The 26,214-nt window shown below is 37.7% G+C and overlaps 1 protein-coding gene across 1 annotated transcript in view; it reads right to left on the reverse strand.

The window, feature by feature from the left end:
- UHRF2 (ubiquitin like with PHD and ring finger domains 2) overlaps positions 1–23,225 on the reverse strand; it is a 167,323-nt gene extending 144,098 nt beyond the window's left edge. The window contains exon 1 of the mRNA XM_044656620.1: positions 23,073–23,225. Coding sequence (XP_044512555.1) covers positions 23,073–23,225 — 153 coding nt within the window. The remainder of the gene's footprint in view (positions 1–23,072) is intronic.
- Between the last annotated feature and the right edge of the window lie 2,989 nt (positions 23,226–26,214).

The raw sequence follows: 26,214 nt of genomic DNA on the forward strand, positions 1-26,214 counted from the left end.
CTAGGAGCTGATATCCTAGCAGCTAGGAGGACCAGGAAAGGCTTCATGAATATGGTAGCACTTGGTGAGGAAAAAAAAGCCTAAGTGTTGGTAGTAGCTTTAAAAAAAATTAAATGATTTAATACAGATCACAAACTGTACCATAAAGCAGCATTCATCAAAACAATCTGGTACTGGCTAAGTAGTAGAATGATGGATCAATGGGGGCAGCTGGGTAGCTCAGTGGATTGAGAGTCAGGCCTAGAGATGGGAGGTCCTAGGTTAAAATCCAGCCTCAGACACTTTCCCAGCTGTGTGACCTTGGGCAAGTCACTTGACTCCCATTGCCCACCCTTACCACTCTTCCACATATGAGCCAATACACAGAAGTTAAGGGTTTAAAAAAAAAAAAGAATGATGGATCAATGGAATAGATTAGATATAAAATATACAGGGATTATAAACTTAGAAATCTAGTATTTGATAAACTCAAAAAGATCTCAGCTTTGGGGATAAAAACTCACTATTTGACAAAAAACTGCTGCAAAAACTGGAAAATGGTGTGGCAAAAAAATAGGTATAGAGTCGAGTGATGGGCAAACTATGGTCCTCGGGCTAGATGTGGGTGAGGGCTGAAATGTTCTATCTGGCTGACGTTATTCCTACTCTGATGAATACAATGAGTAGGATACTACACAATGAAACTTTGAAAGAATTGCCTTAGAAACAGACTGACAGATGAGCATTTCCTTTCCTTTGGTCCCCTCTTTAAAAAGTTTGCCCATCACTGGTATAGACCAATATCTCATATCCTATACCAAGATAAAGTCAAAATGGGTATATGATTTAGACATAAAAGGTTATACCATAAGTAAATTAGGAGAACACAGAATGGTTTACCTGTTAAATCTATGAAGAAGAGAAAAATTTATAACCAAATGAGAGAGGGAATATTACAAGATATAAAATGAATAATTTTGACTATTTTAAATTAAAAAGGTTTTATACAAACAAAACCAATGTAACCAAAATTAGAAGAGAAATAACTGGCAAAAAATTTTATAACAAATTTCCAAGGTCTCATTTCTCAAATATATAAAGAACTAAGTCAAATTTATAAGAAAATATGCCAATCTACAATTGACAATGGTTAAAAGACATGAACGAGCAGCTTTCAGATGAAAAAATCAGTTATCAATAATCATATGAAAAAAGTTCCAAATAATTCTTTATTAGAGAAATGCAAATTAAAACAACATTAACTACCACCTCACACCTATCAGATTGGCCAAAATGACAGCAAAGTAATAAATGTTGGAGAGGATGTGGCAAAATTGGAACATTAATACATTGTTAGTGGAATTGTGAACTGATCTAACCATTCTGGAGGGCAATTTATGCCCCAAGGACTATAAAACAATGTGCATAGCAGGGATACTAATACTAGATCTGTAACTCAAAGAGATAAAAAAAAAAGGGGGGAGAAGGGGAAGGACTTACTTGAACAAAAATATTTAAAGCAGCTCTTTTTGTGGTAGCAAAAAACTGGAAATTGAGGGGGATGTCTATCAGTTGGGGAATGGCTAAACAAATTATGGTTTATGATGGTGATGGAATATTATTGTACTATAAGAAATGAGGATGATTTCAAAAAAAGCTATAAAGATCTAGAAGAACTGAAGCAGAGTGAAGTAAGCAGAACCAGGAGAATACTGTACATATTATCAGCAATACTATATGATGATCAATTGTGAAAGACTTTGCAATTCTCAGCAATACAATAATTCAGGACAATTCCGAAGGACATATGACAAAGAATGCTCCGGAAAAAGAGCTACTGAAGTCAGAATGCAGACCAAAGCATACTATTTTCACTTTAGTTTATTTGAAATTTTATTTTGGGTTTTGGATTTTCTGAGTATTCTCTTACAACAATGAACAATGTGGAAATGTTTTGTGTGATAATACATGCATAATTCACATCAAATTGCTTACTATCTCCAGGGAGAGGGAAGGGGAGGAAGTGGGAGAAAAAAAACATTTGGAAAATTTTTCTTACATATTTTATTTTCCGAGTTACATCTTTTTAAAAAAAATCATCAGATACAGGTACATCAGACAATATTCTCTATGACAGGGAATTTCAGAGTTGAACCTTAAATGTTCTCAATTTACCACCAACTCATTCATCTGTGCATGAGGTCCTGCAGTCTGATATGGCAAAAAATTGGGGAAATTTCACCCGTTGGGGTCATGGGAAATAGAAACTAAAGTTTGGAAAGCATTTCCCCAGAACAATGGCAAAGTAGCTGTGGATTTTATACAAGTCAGAGATGTTTCCCAGTGGTCCCTTCTTCCACCATATTCCATTTGGATAAAGAATTCTTGGGGCTGGGGTTGGAGGTACTCCCTCTCTCTCCTTCAAAGACATCAGCTCCACCAGAGCCAGGCCCTCAAGCAATATGGCCTTCAGACTCCACAAAAGCTAACAGGCAGCCTCCATGACAAGGACAGTGGCCATGAGATTGTCCATATTCATCACCACCTCGCCTGGCTCTATGGCATCTCTTTGTATCTCTAATTCTGCCAGACTATTCCAGAAACTAACTGTTGGATATCATGGGCCCTAGAAGCTTCACTTACTTGCAAATTGGCACAAATGATATCTCAAGTTTCTGGTTCAGGGAAGGCCTGAACAAGAAACCTTGAGTATCCAACTCTGCAACCCTGCAATTTAATTCAGAATTTGTCTCGTGATTTTCTTTCAGGTGATCAGCCAAAAGTTCAATGGAAGCCCTGAAGAAATCTGGATCCTTTAGCAAAGACTCCAGGTGACAAGCTTGTGCTGGCCGTGCCCACTCTGCATGACATTGGATTTGGTAGTTGCTTTTTTTTATTAGTCATTTTGTTTTTTTATAATAGCATCACCAGTGATCATGTTTTTTAAAATAGTTTTGTCTATGAAATGCTGAAAATAAATTTTTCAGGAACTCTTCAGTTTTTGGTTGGTTGGTTATTTTTTTCTTCAGGGTATTTATAGTCTACCTGGTGAGGAAACAAAATACTAAGAAAGAACAGGACCTAATCTGTAACTTTCTGTCTTTGATAAGGTCATCCATCAACTATAAATGCTAAATACAGATTTTCTTCTTACCTATATGAAAATCAAATTTAATAAGAGACAAATCAAATTCATGTGCAAATGTGGATATAGTGTATTTAAGTTACTTGAAAGCGTAATCCCAAACTTAATTTGAAATTTTAAGTTATATTTTTTTATTTACATACAGCTGTCATACTAAAATCTTTTTTTTTAAACCCTTGTACTTCGGTGTATTGTCTCATAGGTGGAAGAGTGGTAAGGGTGGGCAATGGGGGTCAAGTGACTTGCCCAGGGTCACACAGCTGGGAAGTGGCTGAGGCCGGGTTTGAACCTAGGACCTCCTGTCTCTAGGCCTGACTCTCACTCCACTGAGCTACCCAGCTGCCCCATACTAAAATCTTTTTAAAAGTCATAGTTATATAAAAAGTAAGCTTCTTTCTTTTTAAAAAAATGGATGAATTAACACTCAAACATGAAGAGAAAAAACAGGCTATGATTTCTAGTTCAAGTTTCTTTTAGTAAATTTTTATTAGTATAATATTAACCTAAGCAGTTGACAGGCTCTAAGTTTAACATATATAATTTTTAAATTAACACTTCTAGATAATTTGCTATTAACTCTACAATAGGACCAGAGAATTTTCCCCAATGTTCTGAACATTATAGACATTCAATAAAGCTATTCCCCAATGTTCTGAACATTATAGAGATTCAATAAAGCTATGGGGTTCCATAGCTCATTTCTTCTGACATTTAAAGAAACTTCAAAATTCCTAAATAGTCATTAATTTCCATTCAATAGAAATATTGCACAAATTATTTAACTGATTAATATTAAACTTAATAATAATGATAATCTAATAAAAGGCAACTGGTGATACCATGCAGGAAGACCTGAGTTCAAAATGTATGTGTGACCCTGGACAAGTCACTTAATTTGTTTGCCTCAGTTCCCTCAAATGTAAAATCAGGATAAAAATAATATATTTGAAATTTAAGTCTAGGTAATATAAAATATTTGGGAACCTATCTGCCAAGACAAACTCAGGAATTACGTGAACACAACTACAAAACACTTTTCACAGAAATAAAACTAGGCCTAAGCAATTGGAAAACATTAATCGTTCATGGGTAGGATGAGCTAATATAATAAAAATAACAATCCTAACAATCCTACCTAAACTAACTTACTTACTAAATGCCACACCTATAAAACTACCAAAAACATTTTATAGAATTAGAAAAAATTATTACAAAGTTCATTTGGAAGAAAAAAAGATCAAGAATATCAAGGGAACTTAATGAAAAAAACTGTGAAGGATGGAGGCCTAGCAATACCAGACCTTTAGCCATACTATAAAGCGGTGATCATCAAAACAATATGGTACTGGCTAAGAGATAGAAGGGCAGATGAATGGAATAGACATGGGGTAAATGACAATAGCAAGATAATGTTCAATAAACCCAAAGATCCTAGCTTTTGGGATAAGAAACCACTATTTGACAAAAACTGCTGGGAAAACTGGAAAACAGTGTGGGAGAGATTAGGTTTAGATCAATATCTTGCACCCTATGCCAAGATAACATCCTAACACCAAGATAAATAAAATGAGGGGGTGTCCCTTGCTTGTGGAATGGCTGAACAAATTGTTGTATCTGAAGATGATGGAATACTATTGTGTTATAAGGAATTAGGTGAACATAGAATAGTATACCTGTCAGATTTATGGGCAAGGAAAGAATTTAAAACCAAGCAAGAGATAGAGAACATTACAAAATGTAAAATGAATAATTTTGATTAAATTAAACTTTTTTTGTACAAACAAAACCAATGCAACCAAAATTAGAAGGGAAGCAACAAATTGGGAAAAATTTTTATAACAAAAACCTCTGACAAAGGTCTAATTTCTCAAATTTATAAGGAGCTAAGTCAATTGTACAAAAAATCAAGCCATTCCCCAATTGAAAAATGGTCAAGGGACATGAATAGGCAGTTTTCAGATAAAGAAATGAAAAACTATCAATAAGCACATGAAAAAGTGTTCTAAATCTCTCATAATTAGACAAAAAAAAAACAAATGAAAACGACTCTGAAGCACCACCTCAAACCCAGCAGATTGGGCAATATGACAGCAAAGGAAAATAATAAATGTTGGAGGAGTTGTGGCAAAATTGAGACACTAATGCATTGCTGGTGGAGTTATGAACTGATCCAACCATTCTGGAAGGCAATTTGGAACTATGCCCAAAGGGCTATAGAAGACTGTCTGGCCTTTGATCCAACCATACCACTGATGGGATTGTACCCCAAAGAGATAATAAGGAAAAATACTTGTACAAAAATATTCATAGTCATGCTCTTTGCGGTGGCAAAAAATTGGAAAATGAGGGGTTGTCCTTCAATTGTGGAATCGCTGAACAAATTGTGGTATCTAATGATGATGGAATAGTATTGTGCTATAAGGAATGATGATCTGGAGGATTTCTGTGTGAACTGGGAAAACCTCAATGAACTGATGCAAAGTGAAATGAGCAGAACCCGAGAACATTGTACACAGAAAATAAAACATTATGGAACAATCCACTGTAAAGGACTTATGAGAAAGAATGCTATCCACAACAAGATAAAAAACTGCAGGAGTAGAAATACAGAAGAAAAACAAATAACTTATTATTTATATGGATATATTATTTGGGGTTTTGGAAAATGAATAATATGGAAATAGGTATAAGTGATAACATTTGTATAACCCAGTGGAAATGCTGACTGATATGGGGGGAGGAGAAAATGAAATATGTAAACACACAAAAATATTTTTAAAATAAAAATTTATTAAAAAAGAGAAAATTAAGGTAAACTTGATGCAAAGTAAAGTCAGCAGAACCTGAAGAGCATTGTACACAGTAACAGCATGAATGCACATTTACTTAACTATTATCAGCAGTTTAAGTATACATGACAATTCCAAGGGACTCATGACAAAAAAAAAAAAAGCTATTCACTGTCATAGAAGGAACTGATGACATCTGAATGCAGATTGAAGCATACCATTATTAATTTTATTTCCATGAATTTTTCTCTCGTGTAAGTAATATGTGTCTTTCACAATGTGAGGTACATGGGAATATGTACTGCATAATATATGTACAACCTATATCATGTTATCTACCTTCTTGGGGAGGGGAAGAGGTAGGAGGGAGGGAAAGAACATGGATTGCAAATGTCAGAAAACAATTATTAAAATTGCACGTACAAGTAATCTGGGAAAAAGTATAAAAAAATTAAAAATTAAGGAAAGCTTAAGCGATAAAGGTCTTCACATGATCAATTTCATAGTTATCAGTAACCAATAAATTGGGTCAATGGTCTCTCTCAATTGCCAAAGACCATAAAGTAGGGCTTACTAGCCTTCATACAGTTTTGGAAAGTACAAGAGAAGAACAGGGAGCATCACAGGTATAAACAAACTGGTTGGTAGGGCTGATATCATCATGGGGCAGGAATATTATGACTTGATTAACCTAAAGATTATTCTTAATGTAAAACTATTATAGCAATTCCCATACCTGTAGATTAATCCTATCACCTGAAAACTGATTATCTCCCAATGATATAATGGGGAGAAGCTGAAATACTCATTCCACCTCCTTATTGAAATGGCTATAGCCAATCAGAAGAAGGCATACTTATATTGCTTGATATTTTGCTCTGTTATTTTATTAATCACTACAAAAGACACTATCATCCCTAACTCAGGGTCTTTGACTAAACTGACCCATTTTATTGGCTATTGCTAGTCAAGCTAATAAACTGATTATGCTCATATTTTTGCTGCCTTAATTTCCATCATACCAGTTGGAGAACCTCAAAAAGGTTTGAGGTGGGACTCCTACCTAGGTGACTGCCTCTGGGGATGACCCCTAGATTGTTTTAGTGAAAAATTCTCAGGGATTTTTCCAGAGGACTACACCAAGAAGGGATCCCCTCTCAATTCTGAACTTAAATTATCTGAGCCAGGTTAAGTCACTTTCCAGTCTTTTCAAGCCCCAAGTCGGCTAAGGAATAAATACAACTCTCCAAATCATTGGAGATAGGTCAATCTCCTTCTGGACTACTACCCAGGTCAAAGGAGATTAGTTAATAAAGGGATCAGAATTTCCTAGGATTTTGTAGTACTGCCCCCAATTTTTTTTTTAAAGAAAAATCAGACACTGGAAGTTTTGTAAAAGGCTGCAAGAATTTTTGTTTCAATTTTGTGTGTGTGTGTGTGTGCACTCTGGCAAAGAGGCAAAGTTTTAAAATTGTTCTTTGAGCATGTATTCTCACTAACATAAATTGGAGGTAGGGAGGAGGGCTCTGCCAATAAGCATTTTTGTGTGTCTGTGTTTCTGTACTTGGTAAGAGTGAACTGACCTTTTCCTGACCTTAGACATAAACTGGGTACCCTGACAAGGACTTAAACTTGACAGCTACACCAGAGGGAATCAGGCACTTCAGGTGAGTTCAGTTGTAGAAAACAAGGGTCAAGAAGGAGACCTTGTATTCTTCCCAAAAGGATCCCTCCTTCTTAGGGTTTCCTAGGTTCCTACAGATCAATAAACCAAGGATCAGGTGTGTAATTAAGCTCCAACAGGTATCTTGCACCCATTAGGACAGTCAGGTTAAACTGAAGGGGCAAGAGCAGAGACACCTGACTCTTCAGAAAGGGGAACCCTGGGGTAAAATAGAAATAAAGGTTTTTAGAGCTTTGATCATCTGTAGTACTCTTGTAATAGTGTAATCAAATCCCTAGTCTAAACAAATCCATTGAAGACAGTCCCTACTGCAATTAGGGAAATTCTTGTTGCAAATAAAACAACATCTCTTCAAAACAGAAATCTCAGAACCATTTCTTCTACATAAAGAAAAAAAAATTCAACAGGTAAAACAACATTTCATATAAGTAGAAGAATTTCTGCAACAGGTAGAAAGTTCCCTCTATAGGTGAGAGAAACTCAAATTCCTAAAACCTTCAAGTTTTTGTTTCAAACAAACCAAACCTTTTTAATAGAACTAAGGATAAGAAATTTTTCTCTTTTCTTCAGTCTGGCGATCCAGAAAGAAGAGGAGGCAAAACTAGTACTACAAATATTTCTAACATTTTGTAGCCTCAAGAAGGACAAGTTATGGAAAAATCACAGAGTCCAAAATTGGTGTGCCAAAAGGAACCCCTTTAAAAAAATTCCTTATATTCTGACATGAAAAACTCCTGGTTCAACTAGGAATGACAAGCATGCTATTAAATTATGTTCTGATGGTACTCACCTTTTTCTAAGGCTTTGTAGCCTTCTACTTTTTGTCCCTTCTTTTTCTCCTACTACCAGAAAATTTCAATATGAAGGACTAGCATTTTTCCTTCTCTAAACCATGGGGTATGATGATACCTAATAGATATACATTGCCAGCCTTTAATGATCTTTGCTCCCTCCACATGGAAGACAGATACCCTAAGTTTTAACATGGATTCTGGTAGGGAGGAAGGGAGGCCTTCTTTCTTAGAGGTTTATTGTCTATATTTTACTAATAATTAAAAGCTGCCAGACCAATGTATATCTTCCTTACTGCTTATCCAAATTATGAATTGATTGTGTTTGTGGATATCATGTCTTTGTAGTACTTCAAAACTATAGCTTGTTTTAGAAGTAAAGATAACATACAGACTGCATTTACTGTTTTAGGGAAGAAAGTTTTTCACTCTAGTTGTGTCAGCTTCCATAAGATATCAAAGACAGTTAATGATTGAGTTTTCTTCTTGACCACAAAAGGAGAGAAACTTGTCTAAATCAAAGAATAACCTGAGGGAGAATAAAACTAATCCTTACTTGTAAGTAGCTTAAGTAAAATTTACAATATATATTAGAAATGGTAAATCTAAATTTAATTGGGTTCTAAAACTAAATCCTGTAGATTATGGCCACATATGCTATCCATCCCAGAATTTGAAGTATTTTTCCATTTCCAGAAGAACTTCCAAAATGCCTTTTAAAAATAGACTGTGCAAAAGCCTCTAAGTATTAAGTCTAAATTCAAGTGATTCTTGTGGTGCTCAAATTATTATTTTAACTTTGTCAACTAGAAATTAGGAAGCATTTTTAAAACAATTGCCCAGGGTGGCATAAGAAAAAAAAATCGATTAATTAAAAGTTACAGCTCACCAGGTCAACGAAGGAAAACATAAGGAAAAAGAAAAATCTAAGCCTACAGCCTAGTCTAGATGTTTCTACTGTCTGAAAGAAGGTTACATTGTGAAGTACTATAAAAAGAAGAGGTAGGTATATTTGTGGGATAGACATTGCACAAAGAAGATGGTTTTGGGAAATAAAGATAGCCCTTAAGATAAAACTAGTCCTGGGGCAGGTAGGTAGTTCAGTGGATAGAAATCCTGGCCTAAAGAAGGGAGGTCCTGGGTTCAAACGTGGCCTCAGACACTTCCCAGCTGTGTGTGACCCTGAGCAAGTCACTTAACTTAACTGCCTAGTCCTTTTCACTCTCTCTTGGAACTCATATTCAGTATTGATTCTAAGATGGAGGGCAAAGGTTAAAAAGATGAAACTAGCCCTGTGTATTACTAGACATAGGTTATTGATGTTGAACTTTAATTTTCATGTTGTCACTCAATATCTGACATAAGGGCCATACATTTAAAACTGCAAAATTAAGTTTTTATCTTTTAAGTATTTTGATCAAGATGTCTCTTTATTGGCCTTGAAAGTAATCAGTTTAGAATGTCAAAAACTAATATTTAAAATTATAAATCAATTGTATAAGAAATTATTACTGAAAATGATTTCATAAGAAATATTGAGAATTAAAAAATAACTCTCTTGATTTGGAAATTACAGAATATTATCTGGGTATTTTGAAGAAAGGAGAATACTGAATCTACAAAGAAAATTCTATATAGATTCTGAAAAGTGAAAGGTAAATTTGTTTCTAATCCCTCTTTATCTAGAAAGTGACAAGTTTGTTTTAAAGAGAGAAAAGAAAAAAAAGGAGAAAAAAAGAAAAAGGGGGAATTGAACCTGTTGTCAGTAAAAAATATATACATAAAAATAGCAAATAGGCTCTTGAATATTTTCAGAAAGAGTTGGTAATTTAAATTTATCTGGAAAGATCAGAGTGAAACAATGTCCATTGTCACCTCTATTATTTAACATTGTACTGGAAACACTAGCAGTAGCAATTAGAGAAGAACAAGAAATTGAAGGTATTAAAATGGGCAATGAGGAGACCAGGCTATCACTCTTTGCAGATGATATGATGGTCTACTTAAAAAATCCTAGAGATTTTTAAATTAAATCCTAGAGATTTTTAAACTAAAAAGTTAGTGGAAATAATCAACAACTTTAGCAAAGCAGCAGGATATAAATCATCAGCATTTCTATATATTTCCAACACATCGCAGCAGCAAGAGATAGAAAGAGAAATTCCATTTAAAATCACCCTAGACAATATAAAATACTTAGGAATCTATCTGCCAAGACAAACACAGGAATTAAAAGAACACAACTATGAAACCCTTTCCACACAATTAAAACTAGATCTAAACAATTGGAAAACATTGAGTGCTCATGGGTAGGAAGAGCTAACATAATAAAAATGACCATCTTACCCAAATTAATCTACTTATTTAGTGCTATACCTATCAAACTACCAAAAAACTTTTTTTAATGAATTAGAAAAAACTATAACAAAGTTCGTTTGGAAGAACAAAAGACCAAGAATATCAAGGGAAATAATGAAAAAAAAATATGAAGGAAGGTGGCCTAGAAGTACCAGATCTTAAACTGTACTATAAAGCAGTGGTCATCAAAACAATATGGTACTGGTAAAGAGACAGAAGGGAGGATCAGTGGAATAGACTTGGGGTAAGTGACCTCAGCAAGAAAGTCTATGATAAACCCAAAGAATCCAGCTTTTGGAACAAAACCCCACTATTTGTCAAAAACTGCTGGGAAAATTGGAAAACAATATGGGAGAGATTGGGCCTAGATCAACATCTCACACCCAAACCAAGATAAACTCAGAATGGGTGAATGACTTGAATATAAAGAGGGAAACTATAAGTAAATTAGATGAGCACAGAATAGTATACTTGTCAGATCTCTGGGAAAGGAAAGATTCTAAACCAAGCAAGAGTTAAGAGAAAATTACAAAATGTAAAATAAATAATTTTGACTACATTAAACTGAAAAGTTTTTGTACAGACAAACCAGTACTACCAAAATTAGAAGGGAAGCAACAAATTGGGGAAAAAAACTTTATAATAAAAAACTCAAAGGTCTAATTACTCAAATATACAAGGTGCTAAATCAATTGTACAAAAAAATCAAGCCATCCCCCAATTTATAAATGGGCAAGGGACAGGAATAGGCAATTCTCAGATAAAGAAATCAAAACTATCAATAAACACATGAGAAAGTGTTCTAAATCTCTAATAATTAGAGAAATGCAAATCAAAACAACTTTGAGGTGTCACCTCACACCTAGCAGATTGGCTAACATGACAGCAAAGGAAAGTAATAAATGTTGGAGGGGATGTGGCAAAATTGGGACATTAATGCATTGCTGGTGGAGTTGTGAATTGATCTGACCATTTTGGATGGCAATTTGGAACTATGCCCAAAGGGCGCTAAAAGACTATCTACCTTTTGATCCAGCCATAGCACTGCTTGGTTTTATACCCCAAAGAGATAATAAGGAAAAAGACTTGTACAAAAATATTTATAGCTGCACTCTTTGTGGTGGCAAAAAATCGGAAAATGAGAGAATGTCTTTCGATTGGGGAATGGTTGAACAAATTGTGGTATCTGTTGGTAATGGAATACTATTGTGCTCAAAGGAATAATGAACTGGAGGAATTCCATGTGAACTGGAATGACCTCCAGGAAGTGATGCAGAGTGAAAGGAGCAGAACCAGGAAAACATTGTACACAGAGACTGATACACTGTGGTACAATCAAACATAATGAACTTCTCTATTAGCAGCAATGCAAGAATCCAGAGCAAGGCTGAGGGACTGAGAAAGAAAACTAGCCACATTCAGAGGAAGAACTGTGGGAGGAAAAACACAGAAGAAAAACAACTGCTTGAACACATGGGCTGATTGGGGATATTATTGGGGATGTAGACACTAAATGATAACTCTAGTCCAACTATCAATAATATGGAATTAGGTCTTAATACATAATACATGTAAAACCCAGTAGAATTGTGCTTTGGCTAAGGGGGGTTAGGAGGGTTTGAGGGAGAAGGAAAGAACATGAAACATTTAACTATGGGAAAATATTAAAAATCAAAATTTAAAAAATCAAAATCAAAACAAAACAAAATAAAATAAAAATAAATTTATCTGGATCTTAAGAACTGCCTCCACTAAAAGAAAAATCTGTGACCAATTTAGAAGTAAATTTCAATTTGCGAGAATGTTTTGGGAATTTAATTGTTTAAAGTAAACCAGAGGTAAATATATCAACCTTTAAAGTAGAGAGATAATGTTGCATACATATGAAGGGAAAGTATTTTAAAATCATGTTTTTAAATGTAATAAGGACAACGCAGGGGAATAATTTTTATTAAATAGAAGTTACATCAAGAGTTTTCCTCAAGCAATAATGACTTTTCTTGTCATCAGCAAATTGGCCACTTGTCGTAATTTTGAAATCACAATGAATATTTTTAGAATGTATCTGAATAAAATATTTTACTTAAATGTGAACAGTACTGAGCATGTTAGGCCAAAAGGGATTAATTGTTTTAAAAGTATGAAAAATAAACCTCTCCAGCATTGTTTGTTGTAATAGCACTTTATACTTACTATTTATCTTCCAATTTTCCTTAAATCCATAAAGGCCAATATATTACTTTAAGCAAGAATTGTATTAGTCAACTAATTTAACTAGTTTAAAGTCATGTAACTCAGATCTGAAGCACAATATTGACTTATTAACCATGTGCATTAGTCAGTTAACACTGAATGTTATTGATGAAGAGATTAACATTTCAAAATAACTGATAAGTACTAAAATGCAAAGGAAAAGTTCAGTAAAATTAGTTCTATTGATAATATAAAATATGACTAGGAAATTAGAGAAGTGAGACTATTTTTCCTGTTTAACAATTTTGAATGGACAGTGCACTGTTCTTAAAAGGCCCCTTCCCAAGGTTAATACTGCAGAAAATGACAAATGTCTTTGGGTGACTTAAAGCTATCCTCTTAAAGATATACAGTGAGGCTACATTAAGAAAAGATTCAGATCTCTGAATGATTTGAATGAGAAGAAAAGGTAAAAAAGTCTAGAGGAATCTTTGAAAATAAACCAACTATAGGCTTTATTAAAACCAGAGGTGATTTAACTTGATTAAGGTTTATCTTACCACTAATTTAAGGTGATATATGTTCCCCTATTAGGGTAACTGTGGTAGATTAAAACTTATTACAAACTGCAATTACTATTTGGCAAGAACTGTTATTTCTCCTCTGTTCATCTTGGTTTATAAATTTGTCAAGTAGATAAAGGGCAGCTAGGTAGTGCAGTGGATAAAGTATTAGCCCTGGTTAGAAAGACTCATCTTCCCAAATTCTAATCTGGCCTTAAGATACTTACTAGCTGTGTGACCCTGGGCAAGTCATTTATTGTTTCCCTTAGTTTCCTTATCTGTTAAGTAAGCTGGAGAAGGAAATGGTATCTCTGCCAAGAAAACCCCAAATAAAGTCAGAAGAGTTAAAAACAAACAACAAAAGAGTGGATAGAAATAGCAACTACCTCCTCCCCCCAGGGTGTTGGGAGGCCCAAATAATATGATGATTTTGAAGTACTTACTAGAATACACAATGAGTTGTCAAATATTTTAGGTATTAAAAATAGTGTTAGAAAAGCAAATTCTCTTTTAATCTGGATTTTCTTGGATTATGTATTCATTAAAAGAATGATGTAAAAATGTTTGAAAACTATTTAGAAGCATAATGGTAATAATTTTTTGCAAATTCTATATAGCAGAGAAAAGCAAAGATCTCTTAAGATGTCCTTATGTGCAAAATTCAAAGCCCTAAAATCTTACCAGCCTTTCTAATAGTGTAACATGATTAAGTTTGAGAAATAGTGCTGGAGTCTTGAAATATTCTTCCATCTGGGCAAAACTTCAGTACAGATTTCAAGAGCTAGCCCTAAGCTTGGGCTAGAGAGTGGTAATTTAATTGTAGTTGGGAGAAATAACTATATTTTAAGTTTCTCAATGCCCATAAAATCATAGTTCTACACAGAAATTGCAAAGAGGAGAAATAAATTCATATCTCTGCCCATTATGCCAAACAACTTTAAGAGTCATGAAAGCTTAACTTTTTAGTATACTAAGTAAATATTCTAAAATTAAACAATCTAAAGGCTAGACTTTACAAATCTGTGGAAGCAGCAGCAGTTTAGAACATTTAAGCCTACAGATATCTCACTATTAAAAGTAGGAGAAATTCTTATGAAAGAATATCTAGGAAGTAGTTAATATAGCCTTCTTGCTTTTAGCTCATTTCTAAGTTTATTTTAAACTTAATTGGAATTTTGCATGAGAAACTTCAGAGTGTATTGTAGCCCTAAAAATGTTACATTGATTTCCTGAGAAGGTAGGGGAGAACAGAGTACAACAGTTAATTCATGATTTGTGATTATGAAAAAGATGGCAACCACCATAGCCTCATGCTATGATAACTGAAATTCTGCTATTTAAGGTTAAATCTTCAGAGGCTTTAATTCAATTGTATTTATAAGTTTTGATTTCAGGTATGACTGAATTGTCATGAAGCCCACAATTCACCATTCAATGGATTGGCAAATTGTTGCTCAAAGAGAATGCAGTTTGTGGATTGCTACATAGTAGAGGTATGTCCTTGGAGAAGGCCATTTCCTTTCTAAGCAGGTAATTTCCTCACCTAGTTAATTCTGAGCTTGGCTATAATATCCTATGAATAAATGCAAAACTTCATTACATGATTGGCTGTTAAGTATGATTCATTCCTAGGAACCAAACAGAGCTAAGGAAGTTTTTCCCTGTTATGTCTTATGTCAAAAGTTAGTCTTGAATGCTGGAGAGGATGTGGCAAAATTGGGACATTAATGCATTGCTGGTGGAGTTGTGAACTGATCCAACCATTCTGGCTGGCAATTTGGAACTATGCTCAAAGGGCTATAAAAGAATGCCTGCCCTTTGATTCAGCCATACCTTTGCTGGGTTTGTACCCCAAAGAGATCATAGATAAACAGACTTGTACGAAAATATTTATAGCTGCACTTTTTGTGGTGGCAAAAAACTGGAAAACGAGGGTATGCCCTTCAATTGGGGAATGGCTGAACAAACTGTGGTATATGCTGGTGATGTAATACTATTGTGCTAAAAGGAATAATAAACTGGAGGAATTCCATGTGAACTGGAAAGACCTCCAGGAACTGATGCAGAGCGAAAGGAGCAGAGCCAGAAGAACATTGTACACAGAGACTGATACACTGTGGTAAAATCGAATGCAATGGACTTCTGTACCAGCAGCAATGCAATGACACAAGACAACTATGAGGGATTTATGGTAAAGAACGCTGCCCACATTCAGAGGAAGAACTGCAGGAGAGGAAACAGAGAAGATAATCAATTGCTTGAATGCATGAGTTGAGGTGGACATGAATGGGGATATAGACTCAAAACGACCACACAAATGCAACTAACAACAATGTGGAAATAGGCCCTGAACAAGGACACAAGTTACAACCAGTGGAAATGTGCGTCGGCCATGGGTGGGGGGAATGCGGGAGGTGAAGGGGAAAGTAAGGGTATGAAGCATGTAAACAGGTTAAAAATGAATATTAATAAATGTTAAAAATGGGGAAAAAAAGTTAGTCTTGATATTAGCATAACTACTTCCCTCCTTTTTCCTTTCATAGTAAATTTCTATACTCTAGGCAGGCTAACCCATAGCACCCATTTGTATCACTGCTAAATCTATTGATATACTAATTAAAATTAAAATGTCTGAGTATATTGTAAGTTCTACTGTTTGCCATCCACTTTCTATAGACACTGTTGGCCCTCTCTCAGTAAATTACTCTTTTCTTCTCAGGCTAAAATCTCCTGGTTTTTTATCATTATTCTATGCTTCCCTGATAGCTATTGATCCCTTGAGATTCCTAAGGACTCCTTTTCCTTTGTAGGTCTCTGGGGTCTGGGAGAGAACTCCTGCAGACAGTCTGCCTCTGGAAGGGAGCTGGGGATATCACTAGGTTATTAGGCATTTTAATTAACATGATTTCCAAACTGTTGCCTTTGATGGTTGCTCTTTAGCTTATACTTCACTAGCTGGCACTATATCTCTCACTCTTTGAAAATATAAGGATAATTTCCTCCTAAGGGGGAAATTTGAGACTCATCCCTAAAATTAGTTGGCCAGTTGGGATAAGCTATTACTGTTAAGTACTGAACACTAAGATATGGATTACTGTGAGCTCATGTTAAAAGCACTAAGATGACAATAATATCAATCCAAATCCTAATCAACTAAATAAAACTATATAAACTGTCATCTCCTTTATGTATGAAAATGGGTTTGTAAAAAAAATTTTAGTACATAAGCAGTAAAACATCACCCTAGCATATGTTTACTTTGATAAATATGTATCTTCACTAAAAGGGCTCATCTTATAAGTCAGGCCCTCATGGATTTCTTTTTTTAAGATTCTCTCATTAGCCTGATGATAGCAGTGTCCATACCAGGTACAGGGTTTAGGTAACAACACATGAGAAGTAAAACCTTAAATTTTCTGAAGATTTGGGTGAAGTATGAGTTCTTGATACTTCACCTAGTTATTGAAAAACCAAATTTAGGAACATGTACTAAATTGTATTGAGGTCTGTTTTCTAGAAGTGTATAGCAAAGACATTAAGAACCTTTGCAAGTAATCTGAACCAGAGAAGCATATCTTCTTGGAGAAGTACCTCCCTTCAGAGGTGATTTGAAGACAGGCCTATTCCTGAATACCCAAGGGAAAATGTTTTCAGAAACCAGGTGACTCAGGTATGAGACACCTGAGCCCTAAGAAATGATAGGCTAATGAAATGGATAATGGGAATGGGTTACTGGGAAGAAGGCAATGTTCTTCTTTCCTTCTTTCCCCATGCTCAGCTTTTGCTTTCAGGCCTACTTAACAGAGGGAACGACTTGTCAATGTGTTAGTCACATGTGATCTTAAAGTCTAAGGTATGAATTGTTATAATATTAAGCCTGATGGTTTGGGGTCATCCTCTTTCAAATGAATCCCTTTAAAGAAGGATTCTTGAGTTAAAATTATTTAATTCCTATTCCCATATATTGGGGTTACAGAATTTAAAAAAAGCAGAGACACTAGCCCAAACTACACAAGTCCATCAAGGGGCCAGTGCTCTCATAGAACTCTTCTATCTTTAGATCTTATAATTACCTTTTGGCTTTGATAAACTGATTCAAGAAACTCATGATGGTTCATGAGCTTCCAAAAATCAAAGAAGAAAACAAATTTTTATTCTATTTTGCTAAGACTTAATCAACCTAGATTTAATAGTTCCTTTCACAGTCCCTTACCCTTGTGAGTTTACTCAAATAACCTCAGGTCACTTGGGTCTTGACTATATTCTGTTTCTATTCTTGGGACCCCACCCCTATAACTTCATCCATTTTCCAGAGAAACATGATAAAACTGAAGGTAAATATGAATTTAAAACTGTTGTGTTTTTGTCCCATATCTACAGACTAATCTCATCTCCCACCCCATTAAACTAGCTAGTCAATTAAAGGACTCCTGGGTTGCTGACATTTTGCAATGTCTTCTTGTTAATCACTATAAACAATCCTATCATCCCTAACTCAAAGTCTTTGACTATTAAGGAGTCATTGTTCCAATCTGTTGATTACTACTAGTCAAGCTAATAAATTGATCATGCTCAGATCTTTGCTGCCTATCTACCTTTATTTCCAAAAACAAGAGTCAAACCATGTCATATCTCTACTCAATAAACTCCAGTTTCTCCCTATCACCACCAAAATCAAATAAAAAATTGTTTGGCATTCAAAGTCCTTAACAGCCTACTTCCCACACTCTGGACCTTTCCAGTCTTCTTTTATCTTACTCCCTTTCCAATGACACTGATCTTACTATTCCTCATACAAGATACTCCATCTCCCAACTGAGCATTCTCACTGAAATGCTCTCCCATCTCATCTCTACTTCTTGAATGCTTTAAGTACAAGTTTAAATTTCACCTTCTTCAAAAAGCTAATTCCATTGGGCAGCTAGGTGGTTCAGTGGATAGAGAACCAGGCCTGCAGACTGGGAGGTGCTATATTCAAATCTGGCCTCAGACACTTCCTAGCTGTGTGACCCTAGACAAGTTACTTTACTTCAATTGCCTCGCCCAGTGATGGGCAAACTTTTTAAAGTGGGGGTCAAAGGAAAGGAAATGCTCATCTGTCAGTCTGTTTCTAAGGCAACTCTTTAGAAGTTTCATTATATTGTATCCTACTCATTGCATTGTCAGATTAGGAATAATGTTGTGTGGCCTGAAGGATAGAACATTTCAGGGGGCTGCATCTGGCCAGCCAGTTGCAGTCTACTAACCTAGCCCATACTTCTCTTCTGCATTGGGATAAATAGTATTGATTCGAAGATAGAAAGTAAAGGTTAAAAAAAAATCTGGTTTCAATTTCTCTTAATTCTAATATGTTAACTTTATTGATTTCCTATTTATCCTCAATATAGCTTGTTTGTACATGATTGTTTGCACATTGTCTCCTCCTCTAGACAGTAAGCTCCTTTAAGACAAGCACTGTCTTTTGCCTTTCTTTGTATCCTCACCTTTCAGCACAGTGTCTGGCACATAGCCAATATTTAATAAATGTTTATTGTCTACTTGGAATGGAACTTCCCACCTCTACAATTTTTCACATTTTTGACCTACCATTTTTATTTCCACTATTACCACTCACCCAAAGTATTGCAAGTCACCTACCTGGTCTTCCTTCCTCCAGGTTCAATTCTTCCTTTGAATTGTTGCCAGATCTACCCTTCTAACATGAGATCTGATAGTTTGTCCCTTCTGTTCAAAACCATTTCCATACCTGTTACTGAATTTAAAGCCCAAATTCCTCAGCCTGATTCTTGGAAGCACCCCACAATTTGGCAACTACCTTCCCAACCTTCATGTTTCATCTCCCAGTGCCCTATGCTATAGCACAAGTGAACTACTTGCCATCCCTTGTACACATATAGCATCTTCCTATCTCCATCTTTGTTTATACTATTCCTTATATCTGAAATGCATTAACTTTTAAAGTTTAATTCTAAAATTAAGTTTACCCATAACTTTTGAAATTTAAGACGAAAAGGCTCAGAGTTTTTTTTTTTTTCCAGCATGACCAGCTTCTTAACAAAATATATTTCTAATAGGAAACATCTATGAGAAAACATGTGGATTCCTCCCCTTTGCTATAGATAAGAGGCCACTTTTTAAAGTATAAAGAACACATGAACCCAAGTGAGTAGAGGCTTGACTACTTGCTCCAGTCCTTAAGAGCTTTAGGAACCTGGGCAAGTCACTTACCTTTTGAATCTCATTTTTTTTTTTAGTTAGGAAATGGTGATAATACAGCTACCTCCCAATTTAGCATGAATAATGGATCCCTTAACATAGTTCTATGCATTTAAATTTGCACTATTTTTAGTTATAATTATGATTGGTTCCATTGATTCTAGTACTCAATAGACATGCAACTCAAATTCAAATAATGCAACCACTTCAAGGGATCTTTATTTGCACTAATAAGGACCTAGTTATAATACTTATACACACTTCACAGGGATGTGAAGGGGAAAATACTTCATAAGCCTTGAAGTATCAGAGTTGAGTCACTGAGTTCTTTCATTGGTTGAGTCCACCAAAAACAAAACAAGAACATACCTGAAAGAAGGATCAAATGCTAAATACTAAAAAGTTGTTCAGAGATCAACTTTAAAAAATAATTAATATTAGACTAATAAGCATTTATTAAGTGTCTACTATATTCCAGATTTCATGCTAGCTCCTAGGTATACACAAAGGCAAAAATGAAACAATCCCTGCACTGGATATTTAAATACATACAAATTCTATTAAAACATTGCAAATACAATGCAGTTTCTAGGGGTAATGGGAGATGGTGGTCTAGGGGAAAAATTGGGGAAAACTTCCTGTAGAAGCTGAAACTTAAGTTGAGCTTCAAAGGTTACTGAATTTTTTTTTTTAAATTTTAAACCCTTAACTTCTGTGTATTGACTTATAGGTGGAAGAGTGGTAAGGGTAGGCAATGGGGGTCAAGTGACTTGCCCAGAGTCACACAGCTGGGAAGTGTCTGAGGCCAGATTTGAACCTAGGACCTCCCATCTCTAGGCCTGGCTCTCAATCCACTGAGCTACCCAGCTGCCCCCAAAGATTACTGAATTTTAAGAGGAATATGAGTGTATTACAGGCATGGGGGACGACTTGTATAAAAGTACAGAAAATAGAGATGGAGCATAATTTTAGGATCAGCAGAAAGGCAGTTTGGCTAGACCATAAAGTGAATGAAAGACAAAGAGAGTAATGTGTAATAAGCCTGGAAAAGTAGGCTGGGACCAAATCATGAAGGGCTTTAAATAACAATCAAGAATTTGTATTTATTTCTATAAAAGTCAGAGATAAGACCATTCATTCTTGAAGTATATAAAAATAAGGGCAGAAGAATAATGACAGTAAATCTAAAAATGAATCGTAAGTCTTTCAGTTCTTTTCCAATTGTGGAGAAAATTGTTTACCTTTCCCTCCAATTAAAAGAATCAAAAATCACTTATTAAATGCTTGCTAGGGGTCAAGCATTGTATTTTTTAAGTGCAGGAGATAGGCATTAAAAACAAAATAAACCAGACTTTAACTTTATTTTTGTTGTTGAGTTATGGACTCTTTGTAACCCCATATGGTATTTACTTGGCAAAGATGCTGGAGTGGCTTGTCATTTCCTTCTCCAGCTCATTTGACAGATAAGGAAGTTAAGTAACTTGTCCAGAGTTACACAGGTAGTATCTGCAGCCAGATTTGAACTCAGATATTCCTAACTCCAGGCTTATAGCTTTATTCGATGTACCACCTAACTGCCCCTTCAAACTTTCTTCCCTATTAAAATTAGAGCTCCTTGAAGGCAGACTGTTTTTGCCTTTCTTTGTATCCCAGGACCCATAGCAGAAAATCTGGTATATAGTAAACATTTAATAAATGTTTCTGTCTGATATAAGCTTACATTCTTCCAAAGTGAAGAAGGAAGAATACAGCATATAAACAAATACAAAACAGTTTGAAAAGAGAGAGAATCTGTAACACCTGAGCTGAGCCTTGACTAAAGAAATGGATTGTGAGAGGTACAGGTAGATTTTGAGCAATGAGGAATAGCTTATGCCAATCAATGTAAAGGCACTAGGATGTGAGACCTAACAGGGACAGGAGAAGTGGTCAACCAATAGCAGTTTGAATTTTGGGGGGATTTTTGGAGGGGAGGATGGTTGGAGGTATGGTGGGAGGATAACAATATAGTCACAGATTTGGGGGTGGTTATAAAATTGCAATTATTTTCAAGGGCTTAAAACATTAAAAAAAATTACACTTTGTAAATAGGGTTATGGTGGGAGTTGGCAGTGACTTCTGACTCTTTGGGGTCAGACTCTAAAAGGGCCAAACATACAATGAAAGTGGAGGTTACCATTTCCAAAGAGCTTTGTGCTTCAAATCAGCCCAAGACCCTCAAAACATTACCCAACATGGGAAGATACAGCTAGAATTGGAAATGGCAAGGAAAAAAGGTGTATTCCCATCCACAGCCCAGCTTGCCCCACCCGGACAATCCTTCCCTTATCCAGCAATGAGAGAAAAAGGAAAACTCTGCTGCTGGCCCCAAATGGACAGCAACTCTTCCAAAGAGAGGGTGTCTATCTAGAGAAGTAGTGGAGCCTCATTAGTTTTCACATAAAATGGTTAAAAAAAAAATTTTTTTTTCAAACACGGCCTACAAATGGAGCTAAAGAAAAAACCTGATGCTAACTACCCCATCGTATTTCCCTCCTACCCCTACCCATTTCCCTCACCTCAGTCGAAAGCAGCAACCCCCAGAACACGTGCCTGTTTCACCCACCCACGGTCCTTTCTAGCCAGCACTCTCCGGATGGGCTTCCCTCAGCCACCCCGCCACCCCTCCACCCCCATGTATACAGGAAAGCCCGGGTGGGGCCTAGGAAAAGAGAAAGTCTAGGGTTCCCTCTCCTGCATCTTCAAGTGGATCCCACAAGAGAGCCTCTTAGGTACCCCAAGAAAAGCCGATGACACATGGTCTGGCATTTGTACCATTCATCTCCTTAACCTCCACTCCACCTTCATTATTGTTCCAGATCGAAAAAGGTGGGTGTGAATGTGTTGGGGGGCGGGGGTGGGGTGGGGTGGGGTGTTGCAGCTACTGCAGCAGCCCAGGGCCGCAGAAAGGATCCAGAGACGCGCCAATTCCATTGGGGGCAGAGCCTTCCACCCCAGCCCTCCCTTTCTCCACCTTCCCCACCTGACTAAGTTCAACAACCAGCCTCCAGCCCCAAGCTAACAGGGCAGGCAGGATCAGCGAAAGGATGGACCAGGTCCACAGGTGCGCAGAAGTGGGGCTTCCCGCGCCCCCCGCCCCTTCCCAGCTGCTTCCCCTCTCCCCGGCTGGGCGTCAGCCCCCAACCCTTTGATTCCAGGATCTCCAGAAGAACCCCGCCAGCCTCAGGTGAGGCTCGGGAAATGCTGCAGCCGTTTTGAGCACCTGGAGGTAGAGGCCTGGGGGAGAGGGGAAAGGGGAGACAGGTGTCCAGGTACGAGGCGGGACAGTAGTCCCGGGGCCGGAGCATCTCTCACCTGCTTGCCCCGGTAGAAGAGGCGCTGGCGGTCCGGGGCCACCTTGAACAGCTCCCGGATCTTTTCCCGTAATGTCTCGATCTTAGTGAGACGCGACAGGTCGTCGATGGTCCGCGTCTCAGTGCCGTCTATGGTGCGGACCTGGATCCACATTCTGACCCGAGAAGAGGGGGTGAGGGGAACGGCCGGGAGGAAGGAGGAGCGGAGCGGGGAACCTCAGGGCGCTGATGCCTCCCCTCTTTGTCTCCCCCTCCTTTCGGCCGAGGCTCTCAAGCCCCCACCGCCTGCCTCCCCAACCCCGGGGGTCCCCGAGCGCGCGAGGGAGAGCGCGAGCGAGAGCGTGCGCGGAGCGCCCCGGGCACTCGGCGGTGGCGGCCGGCGGGACCCCGCGCGCGCACACCCCGAGAGGGCGGGGATGGGGGGGAAGAGGCGGAGCGGGGGGAGGGGAACGGGGAGCGAAACAGCCGGAACTGGGAAGAGGCGGGGGCGCGAAGAGCAGGAGGAGAGACTGACAATGCCAGTGCCGCCAAGGCTTTAAAAATAGGAAGGAGCCATAGCGGACAGACCAGGACTGTTTATGAAGAGCTGCTGCTCTCACATGGAGGTCACGGCGCCAAGTGGTTCTCGCGAGATCCGCGCGGAACCAGCCTTAAAGAAACAGCAGCCCACGAAGCGTGGGACGGACAGGAGAGAGTGACCTGTGGGGTTGCGGACTGGAGGGCGGGGAGGGGATGAGAAGGGGGCGGGGCGAGCGGTGGCATCTAACTCCGCCCATGACCCGCCTCCGGGCCTCTGAGGCACACTCCCGCGCGCCAGTTTCTCTCCCTTGCGCGCGGTTTGGCGCCCGGGGGTGCATGGGACTCCGCCCCCTCCTTCCGCCCAGGCTGTTGGCCGTCTTGGGCCTGGGTTTTCCTGTCTCCCGAAAACTCCCCAGCAAACAATAGACACCTCGAGCCCCGCAGGGTGTGCACGTGTCCCTCCTTAGGGCCCTGGAAGAAAGGACGCCCGAGAGTCCCAAATTGCCCCGAAAACGAACCAGAACTGAGAGCAAGACTGCGCTTGCTTCTCCTGTGGCCCGACCTTCCTCGCCCTGACCGTGTCCGGGGTCCCTAGAGCCACTCTCTCCATTTCACTTTCACCTAGCTGGACTCCAGCCCCCACGGTCTAGTCCTGGGATTTCCCGCCACAGGTTGGGCTGCTCGATCGGTTCAACTGGGCGCCTTCTAGTAAGGGCGAATCACCTGGGAAAGCTTGGCTATTCCCCTCCCGGACTTCCCGAGGAGTTTTCATTTCTTTCAAAAGTGGTTGAAGGACACCCATGGTCGGAAGACTTGTAGACTCATGGGAAGGGCTTATTTTCCCCAACTGTTACATTTTAAAACCACATGTTCAGAGCCACTAACTGCCCAGGAAGAAAGCAAAGCTAGAAAGGCCTATGGGGAAATGGCGTTTTCTGAAATAGGCCTTGCATAACACCTTAACGGGAGGTTTCAAATGAAACTATGTAGTATATATCTACTTAGGAAGAAGGAGAATATACACAAATGAAGGAGGGAGATTCCTTCCATCTCAGATTCATAAAAATTCAAAACTAGGAAAATGTTGCCAAATGAGGGGGAAATAAAACACCTGTATTAAAGCCCATGAGGTTTGGGAAAGTGTGAGGTTGAACCTAATTACTATGAAAACAAATATGTATTAATAACTGGAAAAAACTCAAAGCATGTATATTCTTAGAGGGGTAGCAACATTGATTATGAAGGACATTTTCATTGAATCCAAAAGGGCAAGAAGCAACTGAATAATGTGATACTTCTTTTCACATACCTAGTAATAGATAATATTCCTATAGTGATTATTCTATTTATCTCATTTGATCATTAGGACCACCCTGTGAGGAAGGGCTTATCATTATCCCCAATTATAAAATGGTGAGGAAACTGAGGGTGAATGACTTTCCTAGAGTCATAGAATTCTTAAGTATGAGACAGGATTTGAATTCTGAGCTATTCTGTCTGGCAACCAGAGATTTACCAACCAAGCAACTTCTTTTCTCTCTCTCTCTCTCTCTCTCTCTCTCTCTCTCTCTCTCTCTCTCTCTCTCTCTCTCTCTCTCTCTCTCTCTCCCATTATCTATCTATGCTATTGGTTAAATTGATATTCTTTGTTCTTCTTGCTTACTTAGCTAGAGTTGTACAATAATGCTACCTACATATGGAGAGGAGAAATTTCTCTTGTTCTGTTAGCTTATCTGTAAAATTAAGTCCTTTGATTCTCTATCATTCTATTAGGAGAGCCAAACAAGTATTTGTTGCGCATGGACTATGTTGTTCCCAGTACTATGTGCTAGGCCCTTCAGGAATTTTTTAAAATCAACTCTTAACACATGAAACAAAATCCCTTGGAGGTTGGAGTAACATTTCCAACAACCAAAATAACAAATAACTTTTGTGGAACTGACTATAATGGTCTATAGGAGTTCAAAGGAGGGAGATAATCAGTTTGGGTTAAAATGGCCATGTAATAATATGTTATAGAGAAAGCAATACTCAGTTCATGAAGACTTACTTTAATACCTTGAGCCTTACAATGACCCAGCTAGTCAGGAGTCAAATTCAAGTCTTCTAGCTCTAAGTCAAATATTCTTTTTTAAATCATATTCTCTTTTGCCTAAATAATAGGTAGCTTAACTCCTGTAAATATGTTGCATGTAAGGTTTAGACAGTGAGATAGAGTGAAAACCCACAGTGTATAGAATTTCACACCTCCTACTTAGTCATGTCATCTGCTGTCACTCTTCCAGGGCTAAGGTCCCAGAAAGAAAGTACCACCATGTAGTTGCATTCAAACTCTCCCAGGGCCCTAGGAGTAAACCTATTGAGGGGAAATACATTTCTACTCACCTCTATTGCTCTGAGTCCCCATCCAGTGTGTTTTCTGTTTCTGCAACTAGCCCTTTGCAAGATAACATATCTACATAATGTTTGATATTTATGCAATCAACTTCTTACTATTACAGTTGGAATTTAACCATAACCATTTACTTAATAATTAAGTGGAGAACCAGTGGAAATGCGCATTGGCTGGGAGGGGGGTGGGGAGAGAGAATAAGAACATGAATTATGTAACCATGGAAAAACGT

Source organism: Gracilinanus agilis, chromosome 1, assembly GCF_016433145.1.
Source record: "Gracilinanus agilis isolate LMUSP501 chromosome 1, AgileGrace, whole genome shotgun sequence".
In the NCBI taxonomy this organism is placed as follows: Eukaryota; Metazoa; Chordata; class Mammalia; order Didelphimorphia; family Didelphidae; genus Gracilinanus; species Gracilinanus agilis.